General features: G+C 35.1%; 1 protein-coding gene across 1 annotated transcript in view; it reads right to left on the reverse strand.

Annotated features, from left to right (window-relative positions):
* LOC150098091 (tyrosine-protein kinase Fer-like) overlaps positions 1–23,055 on the reverse strand; it is a 222,119-nt gene that overhangs the window by 97,750 nt on the left and 101,314 nt on the right. The window contains exon 8 of the mRNA XM_090406102.1: positions 3,895–4,017. Within this exon, the coding sequence (XP_090262228.1) occupies positions 3,895–4,017 (123 nt within the window). The remainder of the gene's footprint in view (positions 1–3,894; positions 4,018–23,055) is intronic.

A 23,055-nucleotide genomic window follows, 5' to 3' on the forward strand; every position in this document is an offset into this window, starting at 1 on the left:
GAGTATGAAAGACTATTCCTTGAATCAGCTTCAGCTCTGAAAAACTTCCCAAACTTCAACAAATGGGTGCATGAGACTGCCCCAGATTGGGAAACTTATATTCTAAGATCGTCAGGCCAGTGACCAAGACAACTCAATTTAGCCTGCTAGGGGACACCTTTTAGGACTATAGGACCGACTTCAGTTGCCCTTCTTTAACCTCATTTGCTTAGTGTGAGTGCCTGCATGCACATATTATTGTTTTGTGATCCCTGAAGATGGCAATGTGACATTTCCGAAATATAGGTAGTTTTTAATTAATAATTTTGTTTACATTGTCATTTCCTAAAAAATAGAAGAAAGTTGATATTTTATTGAGATGTAAGATGAATACATATGTTATTATCAGCATTTTCCTTAAATAAAGAAAATAGTTTATATCTAGAATTTATGTTTAAGATATAACAATAATAGAAACATAAATGACAGAATGATCTGCAATGTCGATGTAGCATCATGAGTAGCATTATGATCCTTATTCTAACTTAGGATCTATCAAGGTCTAAGTAGCAAAGATAAAAAAAAAAAATTATTAAAATTGAGGAGGAGCATTAAATAATATTTCTTTTAGTCATCTTGCAGTGAGGTGTGTGTGCACATGTGTATGCATGCAAAACTGACTGAATGCTATGCAAGTTCAGATTTCTTTTGGTTCATACTTAAAAATTGTACTTATGTTCTTCATGAAGTAATGTTGCATATTTCCATGATTGGCCAAAAACCACAGCTACAAAGAGTCTAATAGACACCAAAGAATGCCAGCAGGTATTCTTATCTTATCTAGCTTATCTTTTTTGAATCCAAAAAAGAGAAAAGATTGCATAAATCAGAATATGTAGCCTTGAGATTAAATTTTGAGTACACTTGATATGCTCAGATTCCTTGATTTTGACTTTAGATTTTCTTGAGTGATGGGAAATGAATTAGCCCTATATTTATCGATTGGATTGTTAATGAGTTATTACTACAGTCTGAATTTGCATTGAAATGTGTTCTATTTCTTGCTGTAAAAGTCAGCGGAATAGATTGAATCTGATGAAAAAGTGTTTATAGTTCCAGATTTATGACACTGATGAGGATGATGATTTTGATGATGCAAAAGTGTATACATGTTACATGCATGTAACATGTTACTTGCATGTGATATTTCTTCACTCATGAGTGATATTTTTTTTTTTTTTTACTTAGTCCTTGCTAGAACTGAATTCTAGAAGATCAGTCATATAATTAGGATTCTGCTGGCATTTACAGTTGGGCTACTGCTTTTTGTTGAGGATTCTCACAAATTGAGTAAAATTTCTGTGAAATTTTCTTTATGTATGTTATTCATTTTTAATTATTTATCTAAGCTACAATTCTAATATACTTGGAAATATGATAATATCTCCAATTATATTAAAAGTATATTTCAAGTATGTTATATAATATAATATTGCAACTTTTGAAAGTAAAAGAATTTTCACTTTTATGCAGCCTGTAGATTGGTCTCCAGCTCTACTGCTTATTAAAGGAACAAGAAAGTGCAGCAATTTCTTGTTCCTTTTATCTGTGTTCTGAATTTTTATTTTTTTACCTCTAATTTCAGGTTCTACCTAAATAAGCTTCTGAAATTATCTAGATTCTATTCATTTCTCCCTCCCTTTACACCTTACAGCTAATATCCTGCATTCAGAACACTTGATGCAGGTCCATTATTCTTCCCTGATGATCATCACTGCATTTTGTGATGTAAGATGAAAACTTAGAATTATTTGGGGGGCAGGGGATAAACCTTGTCTCCACTGAAATAGATTAGCTTATCAGTTATTTCAAAGAAATATTCAATATATATTTTGTGTGCACATGAGATACAGCCATAAGCTATACCGGGAGGCATAGGGCTAGTCACCTTATCCTAGGGATGGGTATGACTTAGAAGAGCTCAAGTCAGCTCTGTAATAATCCAGTAGGCCTAATACATAGTAGGGAGAAGAAGATTCAGTATATTTGCAAAGAGAACTGAACCTTTAATTGAAAAAAAGGTCCATCTTTCATCATCCATCCAACTATAAGTAACAGAGGCACTTGTGCCATACATATTCAGGATGTTCATATAACATTAAGTTTTTTTAACTTGCATATCCCACGTTCAAATATATTGAATATTTCCGAGAAGTTAAATAATCGATTCTTTGAAATCTTTAATAAGATTATTTGTTTATGGTAGCCTATTTAATCACTTAATTGGTGATCTTGTTAATCACTCACTGTTACTCAAACTTGTTTTAGTTTAGTCCTTCATTATAATAACTACAAAATATTGGGACTTTCACTCCTATATTTAATAAGAACATCAGAAAAAAAAAAAAATCTCTGGCAACCCCCTAAAAACAGTTATTTTTTTGAAAATTATAAATTGTAGCATAGATTACCAAGAATCACTAGAATTAGTCACAGACTGATTCTAGCAATTCTTAGGAATCAGACTTCTCAGAATTGCTGAGATGAATTGTTCAAATTTTGTTTAGTAATTAGTAATTTTCACTGACTAAAAAAAAATCCACTATGATTCATGTCCTGAAACTAGCTAGTCATGATTTCTATTTAGCAAATGGAAAGCATAGCTAATTAGTTTTTCATTCAAGCTGTTTCTATCCATTGGCACCTATGTGATAAATTCTGTTTTGTATAAATGCAAAAACTCATATAAAAATAAATGACAGATGCACAGGTCAAGGTAAGACAGATGCACATTATCTCCACTCTTATTCATCATCTAGATGAATCACATTACAAAAGAAAGTGACATTAGGTCTGATATTAGACTGGAGATGCCAAACTTAGCTCATTGCTTTATGCTGATGTACTCCTAAACACATCTAGTGCAAGTCTCTGGGATTCTCTAACTAAATTGAATAACAGCTGTAACAAATTTGGCATGAAAATCAGCAATAAAAAAGAAAACAAAACTATGAAAATAGGCAAGAACATAGAAAATTTCAGCTGCATTCAGAATGGAGATCATATAGAACAAGTAAAATATTTCAACTATTTAGGCACAGTTTTTAGTGAAGATGGCATGATAAATCTGGAAATAGACAACAGAATAAGCTGGTATGGTGGGGAGCCAGCTGACTAAATTTATATGAAATGAGAGAGAAATTAACCAAAACACTAAACTCGCATCATACACGACAGTGTTCAAACCAGTTTTAAGTTACGGATCTGAGAGTTGGGTTTAAAATAAAGCCCTTGATCAAAGAGACTAGAGACCACAGATATGAGGATTCTGATAAAAATGAGAGGAGTGAACTGATGGCATCAATGACAGAATCATATTAAAAATGAAGATATTAAAAAGTAACTTGACACTATTAGCATTCAAGAATGTGTAAGCAGAGTTAATCTTATGTGGAATGCCACTTAAATAGAACGAGTGAGGAAAGATTAGCAAAACAGGTATTTGATGCCAAGATGGCAGGAAAAAAGACCCAGAGGAAGACCAAGGTCTAGGTGGATTGATTCAGAGAGTACTGCTTTAGAAGAATGAAATGTTAGATATGAACATTGGAGTGCTCATAAGCAATAGACCAATTTAGAGGAAAATTGTGGATAGTAGATTAATAATAATATAAACTTAATCATGTAGTGCTGTCATGGTAACCTGAATACCCCTTGGGGGGGGGATTTATTATTGTGGTATATAATGGTATCAGAAAACTGATGATGATGGTTATTTCCTTACTTCTTTAGATATGCTTCCTATCAAAAATAAAATTGTCATGTTAGATTTTTACTACTGTAACTAATTTGACACTTATAGATAACAATGAGCAACATTTATTATCAAATGACATAGCTCCAAACAAAACTTACGTTTCTGCAGTATCTTGTGTTCTTCGGAGAGACTTTATTTCATTTTCACACTGGCCTATCTGAAGCTCCTTATCTTTAACCATAGCCTGGCACTGTGCTAATTTTTCATTCAGTTCCTCTAGCCTGCAATGTTAACAAACATGAATTGTTAGTTGATTACTTCTCCAAATGAAATGTATAACCATTTAATAATAATCAATAACACAAAAGCACAAATTAGTCATTTCTATTTTGTTCTCATGATATTACAGAAAATAATCCACTGAAGAATTTTCTTCTCGTATATGTTTAGGTAATATCATTAACATTCATAATAGCCTAGTCATTAGCTATATAACAAGATACAAGCTATACAAGAAATCTGCATATCAAAATACAAACAACTTCTGATATATGCAAATTGTTATTAACACAGGAGGATTATGTTGGACCATTACTGCTATATGAAAAAGTGATTTGGCATAGAAAGATCATTCTAAAAATGTCTCATAAGTAGTAAATGAAATAGCATGCTGTCAATAGCACATTTAGTTGTATTATTAAACCATTTTTGTAAATTTTTTACCATACTGCATGTAATTTCATGGGGATATAAAGTTTGTTGATTGATGCATATAACCGAGATACATGATGTATATAATTCCATGAGGATTTTTTTTTTTGTTAGCTGATAAATGCATTCTGTATAAAACTTTATTTTAAATAATGACTCTTAAATGTACACCATCAGAAAGTTCAAATAATAACCCAATCTTTTTTTTTTTTTTTTTGTTATCTTTGTGTAAGAAAATAATTTTTAAGAAAACAGAGTAGGAGCAAACATACATACTATGAGCTAAAGATTTAAGTGGAATCAGAGAGATATCTTCAGGAAATCATCTAGAGACTAGTAGCCCAAAACAGCCAAAAGTTTTATTGATAAAAGACTCATTAAAACTATTTTTCAAAAAAAGGCAAATTTGATATAATTCAATTCCTACTGAAGGTTTTCAATGGAACATCTATTATGAGCATGATGCAACACAGTCTTAACAGTTCCACCTTTTTCACTAGGATGATGAGAAAAAGCACAGATGCAGCAATCAGTATATGTTTCTTTGCAAAAAATTGTAAACTACAAACACAAAGGTAAATGAACTAATATTCAGGGTGATCAAAATTAAAGGATCTCTGTTTAAAGCTTTGTGGAGCATGCAGTGATCCAAATGTTGTGAAACTTTGCAGAATATGTTGCACGTCATGTGGAAGCGATATCTGAGGAGAAATAAAACAGTTCCAAAATTCACTACCTGGTACATCATACAGTGTAATTTTTCTGTATGTATAAGAAGGAGAAAAGCAACACCAACATAACACCATTTTATTCACTTCCACTATGCATTTATGGGCTGCACTGTTCAATGTACTGCCCTTCCCAGTATGCCACAAATTTCACCCTTTGCACAGTGTGTTCAATGGCAAACCACAGCTGGTCGGGACTGATGTTGTGCACATACTGCATTATGCTGTCTTTTAGCAATGGCAAGTTATCAGGATGATTCAGATAAACCCTGTTTTTGAGAAATCACCAGAGCAAGAAACCACACAGGGTCAGATCAGGTGAATGAGGTGGCCATGCAGTGGGAAACACATGGCTGATCATTCTGGTTTCTGTGAAATATTCTTGGAGACCCTCCAGTATGGATCAACCAATGCGTGGAGGGCCCCATCCTGTAAGAAAATGACTGAATCCATGCACAGGTGTTGCTGTAGCTGTGGCACGACAAAACTGTTTATCATGTCACAATACCTCTCATCAGTAATTGAGCAGTGTTATGTCGTGACATTTCTTTAATTTATACTTTATTGTGTTCTCCTTTTTGTATCACTTATCTTAGATTGTCACTGTGTAGTGTTATCACTTTAATTATATACTTCAATGGTCTATACACACGAGACTATCGAAACTCTGTACTCTCTCTTATCTACAGTTAAATCTATCCACACAATTGGCCGATTCTTAGAATGATTAAGTATATTAAATAAATTAACAAAGGGTAGACTTCTGAATAGAGTCCGATCCTCAGCAATAACAGTCTGGAGTTACCTCCTAATCAGGTTCTGGCAATATTTATTTGATCAAGCTGCGCCAGCCAGATCTCTAGGTTAGAAATTCCTCTTAACCAAGGAGTAACTTTCAGAAAATATACTAAGCTAATCAATCTATTAATTATTCTTTATCTCAATTTTATCTATCTCTCTTAAAATACTTTAGTTTGCAGTCGTGGTCTCTGTCATATATTCTTTCCCACTCAGTTTCAGATATTAGCAAGTGGTGCATTGGATTCAATTCAAGGCACAAAACAGGTTAAAATATTCAAGATACATTTATTAAATTCCTAAGATTATACATTTACTACATTTACAAGAATACACTCAATTGGAATGGAGGTATCCTAAGTTAAAAAGTTAAACATAGCAACTGTAATTCACACAACATATCCAATCATAGGTTAATAGCATAAAATTTTGTTAGCATCTTCTAAATATCCTTACTAGTCTACATATACTCTCAAAACAATCACATCAGTAACTTTATAGATCATTACTCGCAACAATTCAAACTACAATTCATTCAATTAATTACTTGAGAAATAGCCCTAAGACTTAAAACACTGCTATCCAATATTCGCTAAAGTCCTTTTCCTACAAGTATAGAGCTCTGAAACATAACATCTCTTTTCTTCTATATTACAATATTCCTCTCTTTCTTAACAAAGAATTACAAAAGGTTTTAACATTACCATATTTCTGGAAGTATATTCATTCTGTCATCTTATCCTTACTTCGTCCCAAGGAATGTCCAGTCTTCTTCTAGACAATTGTCTCACAGGTTAGGCTTGGACTTTATTGTTCTGCCTTTCTTTCCCATTGTGGACTAGAAACTGCATGGCTCGGACCGATCCACGTGGATGTATATTGCGGTCAGTTCCTTCAAGCTTGCTCAGAATGCTTCCGATTATCTCCTTGTCAAATCCTTCCGTATGACATCTCGAAACAATGGCAGTGAATAGCTACACGCTATCGATAAGATCCCGAACTCGAACTCTCTCAGACTCCACAAGAAAATCCCTAATAGACTACAGACCTCAAGAAGAAAAAGTCTCTCGAAAGGGGGGCAAACCCCTTTTATACCTTCTACCCTCAGCACCCTCTTTTACGCACGTGTCGTATATTCTATTCGCGTCTTCCTGGAGAACTCCATGCGCATGCCGTTCTGCACATAAACAATTTGCCGTAGGCTATGTAATTCACCCGAAGTTTTCGTTAGTGGACGTTGAACTTCTGTTACATGCCTTAGCATATATCTTACAAAGAATACTTCTTCCATTATAATTTCTTACAAACAAATGACATCGTTTACCTTTAAGTAATATTACAAAAATTGTACTAGCATATGATTCTTTAAACAATTAGTATCTTTACCTATGTACAAGCATTTTCGTTGTTGTTTAGCTAAAACTTGTTGAATCCTGAATAAATTATTTCTTTAAGGAAATCTTTTCATTCAAGATCCAACAAAGGTTTCCCCTTTCCTTAAACCCCCCCCCCATTTTTTTTCTATTTCCTATCCCTAAATTCTCTGGGATGAGGGATACTTCACCATTTCAAGACTTAAGTTATCTTCTGGCAGAAGTACATTTGGTGTGTCCTCTCTTGTGCTTCACCCCATTTCTTATGTTGCACAATCCTTTGTTTGTAGAAATATCCTGTAGTCTTATGGCTGTCTTGCCCCTTCCGTGTTGTATACTGATCATGTTCTACTATCACGTGCCTTCTTCCAACCTTTTCTTTGATGCAGATATAATTAACTCCTAATACCCTTTGACATATTTCATCCTGACCCTTGCTCGCCATTTCATTATCAATGGTTGCTTTAACTTCTGTAATGTCATTCGAACTTGGATGTCCCTTCTCCTCTGGTGGGGAATTCTCATCTGGCCCTAGTTGACTGCATACTACATGGTTCCCTTCCTTCTCAGCTTGTTCTAATTTTTTCTTACATTGGGACTCGATGCTGAGTGAGTTCTTTCTATCACCCAAGTAATGTGCTTTCTGTTTCCTTCTGACAACCTTCTTCCTTCCAAGAAAACATATTTCCTCCTCCCTTGCATAATCACATGAGAATTTGCATTTCATCAGGAAATCATTTCCAAGTATCAGTGATGTGTGTGTGGGAAAGAGGTCCTTGGCAGGATCAAGAACTCATGTCAAAACACATATTGTACTCTGGTAATTTTACTTTCAAGCTCACTGACTTGGAAGCATAGATGGTAGAGGAGGCTATTCCTGATAACCTAATAGGTCTCCTAAAATATGAAATCCTCCTCCTCCTCCTCACATAGGGCTCTACTTTCTTGAAGTAACTTTCTGCAATAATAGAGGTTTGGGATCCTGTGTCTACTAATGCTCTAAAATATTTTTCACAAATCCTCCCTTCTACAGATATTCCAAAAGGCTGCTCTTGAGGTCGTTCACCTCTGCGCCAGGTTTGGTTGGTACACACGTGAGATCTGGATTCTTCATGATTGTTCTTACTGAAGCACCTTTTACTGCTATAAAAATTGTGGGCAAGATGCCCAATTCTATTGCAACTGAAGCATCTGGGAGGTTCCCTCCTTTCATATCTTTCAGTGACTCCTTCTGAGGTTAAGGTTGACTCTGCAGTATCCCGAATAGATAATTTTGTCGATTTCTGCATTACAGTGTCGAATTTATCAAACAATGGTTGCTGTAATCTTTCAGTCTCCTTATGAGTTGGTTCTTTGGTCCTTTCGTCCTGAAGATATGAAGGCTCTGAGTTTCTCATAGAGGCTGTTGTCAGTTGACCAAGCACAGCATCGAGGCATTCCATAACAGGCTGCTGTAATCGTTCTACTTCCTGTTTGATTATAGATCGAACCTCGCTCTGATTAGGAATGTTAGTTGACAACTGATTAACTGACTGAACTCTATCTACGTCGCTTCCTTTTATACTCTTATGTTTGTCCTTCTTTTCACGACATTCTCTCTCTCGGTATCTGGTTGATTATTAATGTCTTTCTCCTCTTTAATTAAGTTAATAAATCCTGTAGCAGCTGCAGGACGAATGTCTCCTAGCAGTTGCTCTCTTTCCTTTACCGCTTTGTAACACTGCTCTTGTTGGTTATCTCTTTTCTGAAAGCAGTCTCTCTCAATTCTTGCCTCACCCCTTGCCTAAAATGTTGGAAGACAGCCCAATCTAAATGGGACTTGACCTCACATGAGAAGTTCAGGGTGCTCGCAAGAGTCAACAATCTATTGTAAAAATCTGATATATTTTCTTTATCTTTCTGTATCATTCTCAGGAGTTTCTACAAGTTCGGCCCTAAACTCCATAGCTTTGAAAACTGGGAAATTTAAATTTGGAATACTCCAGAGTTTCTTTCGGGATTGGCGATGAATAGAGGAAGATTTTCGCCTTCCCTACTAACTTATTGCGTAGTAGTATAAGAAGTTGAAAATCTGTCCATCTGCCAACTTCTCAATTCCTCGACATAGCAAAAGAATGCAATAACATCATCCGTCTCCTTGCCTGAAAATTGTGGGAATATTTGTTGCGGGTTAATGGTTCTGAAGAATCCTGAGTCATTCATCTCAGAGCTTGTTGGTAGAGACATGCTTGCACCTAAGTTTACAAAATTTCTCTCTAAATTAGTCAAATTTTTTCTCTTAAATTCTAGCAGTTGCTAGAATGCACCTTGATCGCCTGACTTGAATCCAAAACCAACTTACTGTGACTGATTGATTAATTTGTTTTAAGCAATCAAATCATATCCTGTCGACTGCGGCATTGTTATGTCGTGACATTTCTTTAATTTATACTTTATTGTGTTCTCCTTTTTGTATCACTTATCTTAGATTGTCACTGTGTAGTGTTATCACTTTAACTATATACTTCAATGGTCGATACACACACAAATATCAGAACTCTGCACTCTCTTATCTATAGTAAAATCCATCCACACAATTGGAAGATTCTTAGAATGAATAAGTATATTAAGTAATTAACAAAGGGTAGACATCTAAATAGAGTCCGATCCTCAACAATAACGGTCTGGAGTGACCTCCTAATCAGGTTCTGGCAATATTTATTTGTTGAAGCTGCACCAGCAAGATCCCTAGGTAAGAAATTCCTCTTAACCAAAGAGTGACCTTCAGAAAATATACTAGGCAATATCAATCTATTAATTATTCTTTATCTCAATTTTATCTATCTCTCTCTTAAAATTACTTTGCAGTCGTGGTCTCTGTCATATAATTCTTTCCTGCTCAGATTCGGATATTAGCAAGCGGTGCATTGGATTCAATTCAAGGCAGCTCACAGGACCGAGTTGGTAAATGTCCTCAAAGAAGAATGGTCTAATACTAAATAAAGTTGTAAACCTGCATGGGGTGCTTAAGGGTCAAAGCTGTATAACTGAGAGGAGACCTCCACATAGCCTTTAAAGGAATGTGAAGAACCGACAAGGGCTTCTGAACTAATGTCCAATCCTCAATTTCTCATGGTGCACCCTGTTAGGTATCTACCTGGATACTGGATGAACAAGGATGGGCTGGCAATTTGGGATTTAGCCGACCAAACTGCATTCTTATTGGCTTAAACAAAAACATAAAATGGTACAACATGACAGAATTTCATTCCGGCTGGGGTGTTGCCCGGTTAAACAAGGCCCCCGTTGTTTTTGCCAGGGAACCAGGGCAAACAGTGAAAAGTCAGCTACTGAAATAAATCTTCAAACACACCCCAACTCAACATCACCAGAGTTAAAGATTGGTACTATCAACATAAGAAGCCTGAATGGAAACGAAATGGATTTAGCTGAGGAATTAGATAAGTCCCAGATCGACATAATACGGGTGACTGAAACAAAAAAGACAAAAAGTGGTGAGATCTTTCTGAGCAATAAATACAAAATGTTATATTCAGACAATGACGATCAAGGAAAAGAAGGAGTAGCCATAGTATTCAACACACTAAATATGAGGCTAATCTTCTTGAATGGTAGGTAGTCTCAAATAGAGTGATGTGAGCAAATATCAGAATGGGGGAACTGGACAATGAGACTTATTTGTGCTATGGTCCCACAGAAGGTTCTACTAATGTAGAAGTGGAGGAATTTTTTGAGGCTTTAGAGAAAGCAACAGACATAATGAAAAAGAAAAGTTGGTCCTTGATGGGGATCTAAATGGCACAGTAGGAAATGATTGTCAGACATAAAAAAATATTTTCCGAAAATTTGGAGAATACAGCAAAGCTAATAATAATGGCAAATACCTTTTGGATTTCTGCCCAGGACATGGACTGGTTATTACTAACACCATGTTCCAACAAAAATGTGAATAAATTCACATGGAGAGAAGAAGCAAGGAATAAGAAAAGTCTCATTGACCATGTTATTGTCGATAGTGATGTTTTCTCCCTGGTGCAGGACACCAGAGTGTACAAAGGATTTGAAATTGGAAGTGATCACTATTTAAATTTAGTCTTGAGCAGGATAAAATTGAATGTCATTTTGAAAAGAAGAAAATGTAAGAAAGTTTTAAAGCGAATAAAAGATGAGCAGCTCTCAGACATGAACTGTAGACTGAAATACACAAACACTGATTGAAGAAAAAATGAAAGCGTTTGAGAACAGGAACCAAACCAGATTCAGTGGCAAGCTCTGAAGAAAATACTGATTGATTCAGCCAGAAAGGCATGTGATGAGGTTGTCTGTAAGGATAGAAAAGTCAGAACTCCATGGTGGACACGGGGAGTTAAAGAGGCAGGGAAGGAAAAGAAGAAAGCATATCAAACATTCCTGGCAAATAAGTCAGCTTGTGCTCTTAGAGAATACAGAGACAAATGTAAGAAAGCCAAACACTGCATAAAACTAGCTAAACAAAAGTCGTGGGAAGACTTTGGTAAGAAAATAGAAAATAAATATCAAGAAGGTGGCAAGATATTCTGTAGGTTGTTGAAGAAGCTCAGAAATGGAGGAGAGAGTGTTGCAAATGGAATTAGAGATTCCATTTGCAACACTCTCTATATCTAGATTCCTAATATCCTCATATTAAAAATGAGGATATTAGGAAAGAACTTGACATTGTCAGCATCCAGAATGTGTTAGCAGAGCTAATCTCAAGTGGTATGGTCAATTAAACAAAATGGGCGAAGAAAGATTAGCAAAACAAGTGTTCTCTGCCAGGTTTGGCAGGAAAATGACCCAGAGGAAGACCAAGATATAGGTGGATCGACACGATACAAAGTGCCTTAGACGATAGAAATATAAGATCTGATAATGTTGGAGTCTTGACAAATAACAGACTGATTTCGAGGAAAATTGTAGATAGGAAGTTAGTAATGATATAAATTCTTCATGTAGTACTATCATATCCTGTACATGGCAGGAATTTGATGATCATGATGATGTAAACCTGCATGAAACAGTAACTTTGTGTGAATGCAAAGGAATATGTGGATTACATGCAGGTTTTGTGTAGTCCACACCAGCAACTGTGGGTATTCACAGCTCCATTCAAGTAAAATTGTACCTCATCTCCTCACAAAATCATCCACAGGCATGCATTCCAACAAAGGAAGGTAAAGCAAATGTCAGTCAACTTTCAAAGTCTTGTGGGCAATTCCTGTGTCAGGGTTATCCCAAATGGATAGAAATGCAGAATCTTCAATAGAATTTTCCAGACAGTTGTGTAGGCACACCTATGTATCTTGATACAGCATGTGCACTGCAGGAACTAATGCTGTTATTCATGGCCTGCTCTACAACAGCAGTAGCAACTTAATTCACTTTGGTGAACTGATTGGTTTGCAACTTCTGCCAGGTCTAACTCCTAACGATCCCATTTCCTCAAAACAACTAATCATTTGTCGCAGAGCACATGGAGATAGCAGACACGTTGGCATTTGTTCAGGCGATGAAATTCGAGGAGTGCAGCAACAGCATTGCAATTGTTTAGGCAGTACAGTTTCATGAGCAAAGCAGACTGAAGCAAGGTTAACGCCATCACGGTGGATGGTATTAACAACCAGAATGAAGGAAAAAATTCTGTGTCCATCTTTTTAAATCCTCCTGATCTAAATGCTGCAAAAATTTGCAGCATTTAGATCACCAGATGGCACTCCACAAGGCCTTAAACAGGGATACTTTAATTTTGATCATCCTGTATCTAAAACGTTAGTTGATTCTTTTATGAAGAAAACTTTTGCCAGCTTAAAGCTGCCAGTCTCTAGATCTACTGAAGATATCTCTTAGATTCCACTTCCATATATTAAAGGAATTTTCTAAATATATAGCAAAAGTTCTAAGACCTATTAACATTGTAATGTCCTTTCATCCTTGCAGGAAGATTTCTACCTTCCTTTCATCACTTAAAGACAAGCTTCCTCCACTCAACTTTCCAATTGTCCACAAGATCCTTTGCTCCTGGTTTGTCTTACTTGGGAGAGTTTGGAAGATCTATAGCCATCTGTCATAAGGAACATAAATTGTATATCCACTATAATGAATCGGTGCAGTCTGGCCTAGCAGAATATGTCATCTCTATTAAACAGAGGATTCTTTGGATGAAAACTTAACTCTTACATTAGATTTTTTGTAGAATGGTCATACAAAGAGCTGTGAGGCCATTCAACACTGCCTGAATTTAAACAGACCTGATGGCCTTCAGTTATCTTTTTTATAGGAAATATTACCGTATCAATCTTCTGTTGATCATTATCTTATTATTATTATTTTTTTTTTTAATTAGGAATTTATAGACCATCTCCTGTTTTATGCTGTAGTGGTGCTTTTAAAAATTAATTCTTTTATTGCATTTTATGTTCCATTGTTAAAGTACCGAGAACACCTTTGATACTTAGGCTAAAACTTTACATCGATTAAATTTACTTCCATGTAAGTTTGAGTTTCCATCTTTAAGCTTATGTAAAATTTAAAACTATTTTAAAACATTTAAGGCAATACTTATAGATAATTATAGAAGCCACACACACATCTAGAGTGAAAATTCTGGTTAAGAGTCTAGCATCATCAACTATTACTTTTACCAATAACTATCTATTAGTTAAAAGTCCTGTAAGTTAGGGTTCTTTGCTTTGCTTTTTGCTTTCTTTATTTGTTTCATGCAAAGGAGATATATTTCCTATAAGTTTACAGTCAGAAGGAAAGAACAAAGTACACTAAGATGTAAACTATTCAAATGCACATTAACACAGCATCTCAGAATGTGATGTCATAAGTCATAAGATTCTGCCTAGAAACAGTACCAGTCCTACAAAAACACTTCAAAAATTGTAAGAGAAACTTTTGGATTACTGACGAGCAAATCTTGTGCAGTGCCTGCAACTCAGGTCAGACACTGATTAGAAAACACTGCCACAAGGAATATATCACCACACAACTCACATAAAGCACATAACAGTAGCTGTGCTTTCTTTATAAATATATCTGGTCCTAGATAATGAATGCTTAATACAACTGAACATCAGCATGTGCATATTTGGTTTAGCCAATATTTTGCCTAGTCACCAAGGCATCTTCGATGGCAAAAAGAGATATATGGAGCACAGGCACATTGTAAAAGGTGGGCTCCTACAGTCCTAACTATGGGTGTGGTGATGGACACTTGCTGATGGTCTTCCAGATTTCTGACAATGTGATGCAGCCAAATATGTTCGAGTTTGGATGTTGGAGGATTCCAGAAATAGTATTTCTGCTTTAAATCTGTTTCTGTAGAGGAGGGAGGTTTCTTCCATTGGTTCTGGGATGGCAGACCATGCCAGGGGTAGAGATCACCAGATCCAATAGAAGAAAATTTCCCTCCTACACAGAAAGAGATTTAGATAAAGAGCATATTTGCTGTGTTCTACCAGATAGATAATGGTCCTTCTTGCTCCTATAGTATTCATTGCAAGGAATACTGTAGACTGGAGGGTCTAGATGATGGAGAGGATTTTTAGGTGAGCAGATAAGGGTAACTAATTTTTGGTAAGGCCTGAAGAATGTCTTACTTTTTAAGAATGCATATAGTTTTTTCTGAGATGCCACAGATGTAGAAGATGGCAATGGATTTTTCGTGTTCTGGATTTTGGTGAGGGGAGGGAGCAGATGGGCAGAGAGCATTGTTGATTTTGTTAAGGAGGAAGCCATTGGATAAAAACGTGTCCTGAATGTAACTGATTTCAGTAAAGAGACTAATGTAGTCCAAGCAGATGGATCTAGCTGTATTCACTTTTCAAATATATCCCCACCATGGGGCTAAATGTCAATGTAGCATAGCCATATTGTGGGTTTGAGAGGGGGCAGAGATTAGACCCACTTTTTCAAAATCTTTCATGTAAAAATCGGCAAGAGAGAGATAGGGGTAGCCCATTACTGTGCATTCAATCTGCTTGTAGTTTTTTTTTTTTTTTTTTGGCAGATAAAATAGCCAGAATACATGTTGAACATGAATAAGGCTGATATGAGTGGGGGATGGAAAATCTGAATGAGTTATGAGGTTTCTTTAAAGGAATACATTAGTGAATAGGGGAGCAATATCAAAACTAACCATGATGTGAGTGTCTCTGAGGATCATATCTGACAAGCAAGATTTGAAATTCGCAGAGTTTTCTTACATGAGAAAGCTCTCTTGCTAAGTAGGGGAACCAATACTATCTACTATGAGTTTCAAGGGTGAATGTTCTGTTTATGTATTTTAGGTAACCCATAAATTTGGGGAGACCTAGAATTATATGGTTTAAGTTTTTGAATAGTTTTAGGAGGCCAGGATACAATTTTACCTAATAATTTTTTTTGTGTGTTTGGGTATGGTCAGTAACAGTTAGGATGCATGTCAATCAATATCTGAGCATAATCAACATTTTTTGGTCATAGTAAAATGGACACTTATTAGTTGAACAATCTCTTCTGCATCTGTCATATGCTATTTGGATTCTGAAAGAAATAGTAAAAAGGAGGTCATTGCACCAATCAGAGTGAACCTTTGTGCATATATAGGTACACTCGGAAATAAATTTAAAATAATTGTTGAACAGAGATCATCTCTATAGACAGGATAATATTAAATAATTAAATTCTTTCTTTTAGGGTTACACGGTGATCAGCACTCATATTTGTAGATTTAGGGACTCAAAAACACACGTGTTAAACAGATTATTTTATTAATTACAAATAAAATAAACTTGACGTTTCGACCTCTATATCAAGGTCATCATCAGAAGAATACAACTGTATGCAGAACCAAGCTACATGCTCATGCTTTCTATATCAGTAAGCTAAATCTACGCAGTTAATAAATCTTTTTTTCTAGCCTGACCTCTAGTGATAGAAAAGAAAAAAAAAAAATAAATAAATAAATAAAATAAAATAAAATAAAAATAAAAAGTAAATAAATAAAAAAAAATATATATATATATACACATAAATAGATAAATGCAACTACAATAAACTGTTAGAGTCCTCATGTATTAATATTCTGGATAGTTACAAAATGATTTATTTCAGTTGCTATTGAATGTTCTAAACACTTCACCAAGTCACCAGGTTGTCTTCTTGTAGTGGGAATTTTTCTAATGCTAGTTGACGTTGTAATTTCCTTAAATTATTTAGTAAAAAATGCATAACCAACGTCTAAGCTTTTCCACGAGATTTATTGAAGATGTGCCTTGTGAAATCTTACTTGACACAGGTGCACATATTTCACTCATTTCTTATAATTTGTTTAACAGAATTAAAACTCTAATTCCAAATGACATTTCAATTTCAAGCTATCCAATTAAATGAAAGGGTATATTTGAATCAGAAATTTCAGATGATAAGCAAATCAATGTTTTTATCTCAATTCCTTATTTTCCATTGAAAGTTTGTCATCCATTAATAGTTCTTCCAGAATCATCTAATCCAAATGTACAAGTAATATTTGGAATTGATTTTCTCAAACATCATTGTTTTGCATGCAATTTTGTTGATAATACAGTGTCCTTGTATGGACTAGAATACCATTTAGACAGGAAATCAGGTGACAATGGAAAATTAGAGCAGTCTCCTGAAGTTTTTCAAGACACTAATGATGAAGTGTTTAATATTGAGACTCTAAAGAACAAGGAACCTAGTTCACAAATTTGGGAAAAGGATAAGATTGTCCGAGCTCAGAAAGATGATCCCATAGTTAAAGCTATTTATGAAGCAGTATTGAAGGGTGAAACTCAACTGGATACATTTTTAAACCTGGAAAACTTATATTTAGATAAAGATGGATTACTCTTGTCTAGACAAATGGAAGATGGAAGGTTGAAAGTGAAAATATTGGTACCAACTAAAATGATTCCTTGGATTATGTACACTTTCCATGATTCTGACTTGGCAGGACACCAAGGATTTTCTAAAACTTGGGAAAGAATAAAGGATCATTACATCTGGAAAGGTATGAAGAGTGACATACTCACATATGTCAAATCATGCCATAAGTGCCAAATAAGATCCCCTTTTAGAGAAAAAGCTTCACTACAACCATTTCCAATTTCAACTAGACCTTTTCAGGCTATTGCTATTGATGTGGTAGGTCCACTGCCAATTACTAAAAAAGGCAACAGGTACATTCTAGTAGCCATAGATATGCTAACTAGATTTCCTGAAGCAGTGTCAATGAAGGATCAAACTGCAAAAACTATTGCAAGAAAGTTCTTGAATATGATAATTTGTAGATACGGAACTCCTCAGACTTTACTTTCAGATCAAGGAACAAATTTCACATCTGAACTGTTGTTACAGTTATATAAATTACTCAACGTTAGGAAGATTTTCACTACACCTAACCACCCACAGTGCAATGGCATGTGTGAAAGCCTGAATAAGAATATAAAGCAAATACTTTCCAATCTGGCAAACACTAAAATGAATGATTGGGATGCATATCTTTCTCAAGCATTATTTGCATGTAGATCTGCTTTTCATTCTGCTATCAAGGAAAAACCATTTTTTGCATTATATGAGTTTGATCCAATCTTTCCTAATGAACTTGTTTCAGTCATTCCTAATACAGGATACAATGATATAAATGAGTATCTTGAAACAATAGTAAATAAATTTTCCACTACTCACAGATTAGTAGGTGAAATAAGTAAATTAAATTCTCAGAAAACTAGAACAGTATATAAATCGTTTTAGAAAGTATAAGTCATTCAACAGGAGATTTAGTATTATTAGATGATAAATCTAGTAGAAAAAGAGTTGGGAAATTAGGAAGGAAAGCTTTAGGTCCATATAGAATTTTAGAGAAATTTTCTCCTGTGAATTTTAGGATTCAAGATGTCAAAAATCCTAGTAAAATTATAAATGTACACTCTGTTAAAAAAGTACTTTTTAGGGAGTAGAAATTTAATTATATTAGTAGAAAATATGAATAAAATATTAAAAGATGAGCATTGTTTTCCCAGTACTAAATGTGCATCTCATTCACAATCAAATAGTAGGGAAGGGAATAGTTTTAAAGCTCGTAATTCAAATACACAGCAAAGGAGAAAATTTAATTTGGGTAAAACAAAACCTAATGCAAGAAATTTTAGAAATCCCAGGGTACATAATTCAGATAATGTACAATGTAAGAGTGATGATGATCAAACTGACTCTAACATTGATGAAATAGTAGCAGAATATCATAGGTTAGTTAATTTGGAGTTAAATAAGCCAGAGGGGTGCTTAAGGGTCAAAGCTGTATAACTGAGAGGAGACCTCCACATAGCCTTTAAAGGAATGCGGAGAACCGACCAGGGCTTCTGACCTAATGTCCAATCCTCACCTTCTCGTGGTGCACCCTGTTGGGTATCTACTTTGATACTGAACGAACGAGGATGGGCTGGCAATTTGGGATTTAGCCGACCAAATTGTATTCTTATTGGTTAAACCAAAATAAAAAATGATGGTACAACATGACAAAATTTCATGCCGGCTGGGACGTCGCCCGGTTAAACAAGGCCCCCGTTGTTTTCGCTAGGGAACCAGGGTGAACAGCGAAAAGTCAGCTACTGGAACAAATCTGAAAACAAAACCCAACTCAACATCACCAGAGTTAAAGATCGGTACTATCAATGTAAGAAGCCTGAATGGCAAAGAAATGGAGCTAGCTGAGGAATTAGATAAGTACCAGATCGACATAATAGGGGTGACTGAAACAAAAAAGACCAAAACTGGTGAGATCTTTCTGAGCAATAAATACAAAATGTTATATTCAGGCAATAACAATCAAGGAAAAGAAGGGGTAGCCATAGTATTCAACACAAAATACGAGGCTAATCTTCTTGAATGGCAGTCAGTCTCAAGTAGAGTAATGTGGGCAAATATGAGAATGGGGAACTGGACAATGAGACTTATTTGTGCCTATGGTCCCACAGAAGGTTCTACTAAGGTAGAAGTGGAGGAATTTTTTGAGGCTTTAGAAAAAGCAACTGACACAATGAAAAAGGAAAAGTTGGTCCTTGTTGGGGATCTAAATAGTAGAGTAGGAAATGATTGTGAGACATACAAAAATATTTTGGGAAAATTTGGAGAAAAGAGCAAAGCTAATAATAATGGCAAATATCTGTTGGATTTCTGCTCAGGACATGGACTGGTTATTACTAACACCATGTTCCAACATAAAAATGTGCACAAATTCACATGGAGAGAAGAGGCTAGGAATAAGAAAAGTCTCATTGACTATGTTATTGTTGATAGTGATGTTTTCTCCCTGGTGCAGGACACCAGAGTGTACAGAGGATTTGAAATTGGAAGCGATCACTATTTAGTCTTGAGCAGGATAAAATTGAATTTCATATTGAAAAGAATAACATGTAAGAAAGTTTTAAAGCGGATAAAAGTTGAGCAGCTCTCAGATGTAAACTGTAGACTAAAATACAGAAATATTATTGAAAAGAAAATGAAAGAGTTTGAGAACAGGAATCAAACCTTGGAGATTCAGTGGCAAACTCTGAAGGAAACATTGATTGATTCTGCCAGAGAGGCATGTGGTGAGGTTGTGTGCAAAGATAAAAAAATCAGAACTCCCTGGTGGACACAGGAAGTTAAAGAGGCAGTGAAGGAAAAGAAGAAAGCATATCAAAAGTTCCTGGCAAATAAGTCAGCTTTTACTCTTACAGAATACAGAGACAAATGTAAGAAAGCTAAACAGTGTGTAAAACTAGCTAAACCAAAGTCATGGGAGGACTTTGGCAAGAATATAGAAAATAAATATCAAGAAGGTGGCAAAATATTCTGGAGGTTGTTGAAGAAGCTTAGGAATGGAGGAAAGAGTGCTGTAAAAGGAATTAGAGATGATAAAGGTGAAATGAAAACAGGAGAAAAAGATATCCTTGAAGTATGGAGTAATTACTTTGAAAAACTGCTAAATGAAACAAGCAGTGATGACAGCACAGTGATAAAAAACACTGACCAGGCATGCAGTCAGGAATACATATCCATACTTGAAGTAGAAAAAGCCATCAAAGGCTTGAAATGTGGAAAGGCAGCAGGAGTAGATGATATTCGACCAGAAATGCTGAAGTATGGTGGTATAAGAGTCTTACAGTGGCTGCACTGCATAGTTCAGAAAGCCTGGACAGAGGGACGAATTCCTGATGATTGGAGTAGAGCTCTCATAGTACCCATATATAAAAAGGGAAATAAAACTGCATGTGAGAATTACAGAGGTATTTCCCTACTGAGTGTTCCTGGCAAGATCTATGCAAGTATTCTTGAGAAACGGTTGAGAAGAATTGTGGAAGAAAAGCTTGGTGAAGAACAAGCTGGATTCAGGCCAAATAGAGGCTGTCAGGATCAGATCTTCACTTTACGACAAATAGTCGAGAAAGCATGGGAATATAACAAAGATCTGTATTTAAGTTTTGTCGATTTGGAAAAGGCATATGACAAGGTGCCAAGAGAGAAGCTATTCAATACGCTGCAGTTATATGGTGTCAATGGGGCATTATATCAAGCAATACTTAGTCTTTATTTGAGTTGTGAGTCAGCAGTTAGAATTGAAGGAAGTACAGGAAGATGGTTTAATGTTAAATCTGGTGTGAGACAAGGATGTACATTATCCCCTCTGTTATTCATTATCTATATGGATCACATTATGAAGGAATGTGGTATTAAACCTGATATCAAAATTGGAGATGTTAATGTCAGCTCTTTGCTTTATGCGGATGATGTTATACTTCTAAATAAATCCGCTACAAGTCTGCAAGATTCTCTGACTAAATTGAATAGCTGTTGTAATAGATATGGTATGAAGGTCAGCAATAAAAAGACAAAGACAATGAAAATAGGCAGAATCATTGAAAATGTCAACTGTGTTGTGAATGGAGAACCTGTGGAACAAGTAAAACATTTCAGCTACTTAGGCACAATTTTTACTGAAGATGGTAAACTAAATATAGAAATAGACAACAGAATCAGCAAAGCTGGTATCGTGGGAAGTCAATTGAATAAATTCATATGGAATAAGAAAGAAATTAGTCGGAACACTAAATTAGCTGTATACAAGACTGTGTTCAAACCAATTTTAACTTATGGATCTGAGAGCTGGGTCAGAAGTAAAACACTTGACCAAAGACTAGAGACCGCAGATATGAGAGTCCTGAGAAAGATTAGAGGCGTGAACAGATGGCATCAATAGCAATATCATATTGAAAATGAGGATATTAGGAAAGAAGTTGACATTGTCAGCATCCAGGAATGCGTTAGCAGAGCTAATCTCAGATGGTATGGTCACTTAAATAGAATGGGAGAGGAAAGATTAGCAAAACAAGTGTTCTCTGCCAGGTTGGCAGGAAAACGACCCAGAGGAAGACCAAGATATAGGTGGATTGATACGGTACAAAGTGCCTTAGACGATAGAAATATAAGATCTGATAATGTTGGAGTCTTGACAAGTAACAGACTGATTTGGAGGAAAATTGTAGATAGGAAGTTAGTAATGATGTAATTTTTTCATGTAGTACTGTCATATCCTGTACACCCCTTGAGGGTACATGGCAGGAATTTGATGATGATGATGATGATAAGCCAGAGGAATATGAAAATACCTCTAATTTAGTTAATAAGGATAAAGAATATCAACCTGTAGAATTTGATTCTGATAGTGATGATTCTGTAGATTTAGGGCATAATTCAAATGGTTTAAATGAAATATTTGAGAAATACAGAAATGAGATTTGTAAGTATAATAAAATTCTGAATTATCTTTAGCATCAGATGATTCTGAAATTAGTGATTCCGATAGTGTAAATAATGATCAGCAAGATTCATTATTTTTTAAGATCTAGGAATAAGTATTAAAAGTTTTCTTAGATATATGTTAAATATTTAAATTTTTTTTTTTTTTTTACAAAAAAAATTTTCAGAGAAAGATGAAATTGATGTAAAAATAATCATACGTAAAAATATTCAGAATTTTAAATTATTGTTTATGTTTGTATGTTTATTAGTTTTAGTTTCATAACACGCATTGCCAGCACTTGTGATGTGCCCATTATTGAAATTGTTTTGTCAAAGTGATATGTAAAGCATTTAAAAAATTTATTGTCTTACCGGATTTGAATAGTTGTGTTACTTTAAACAAATTTATTGTAATTTAAAATATTAAGTTGTGTTTTATGAAGACATTCTCTTGTCGCTAATGGAAACAATATGACAGCCATTACACCTAGTTTCTCGCTTTCCATTTCCAAGGAGTGCGCATGCTTGCCGAGAAGTTTGATGTGTGATTGACAGCTGACAATGAAAATGTTTGGTATCTGAGTAACAGAAATAAACAAGATAGCATTTAGGAAGGAAATTAGTACACAGGCCGGCAGACATTTAGATTCAGAGGAAATTGAATTTTTTTTATGTGATAGTCGGAAGAAAATTAATAGTATATTCCGAAAAGGGAATCGTGGAACTATTAAGTTTCAAAGTGGAATAAGTATTTATAAATAAAAGAAAATATTGCTATAGGCGTTTTAAAAGGAATATTGGAGGAAATGCTAATTGAAAGATTTATAGTAGGTTCCGAAAAGGGAATTGTAGAACTGTAATATTTTTTAAAATGGAAGAGTTAAGACTGTCAATAAGCATG

The sequence above is a fragment of the Typopeltis vanoorti genome, chromosome 16 (assembly GCF_054136105.1).
Source record: "Typopeltis vanoorti isolate ZY-2024b chromosome 16, IOZ_Tvanoo_1.0, whole genome shotgun sequence".
Classification (NCBI taxonomy): Eukaryota; Metazoa; Arthropoda; class Arachnida; order Uropygi; family Thelyphonidae; genus Typopeltis; species Typopeltis vanoorti.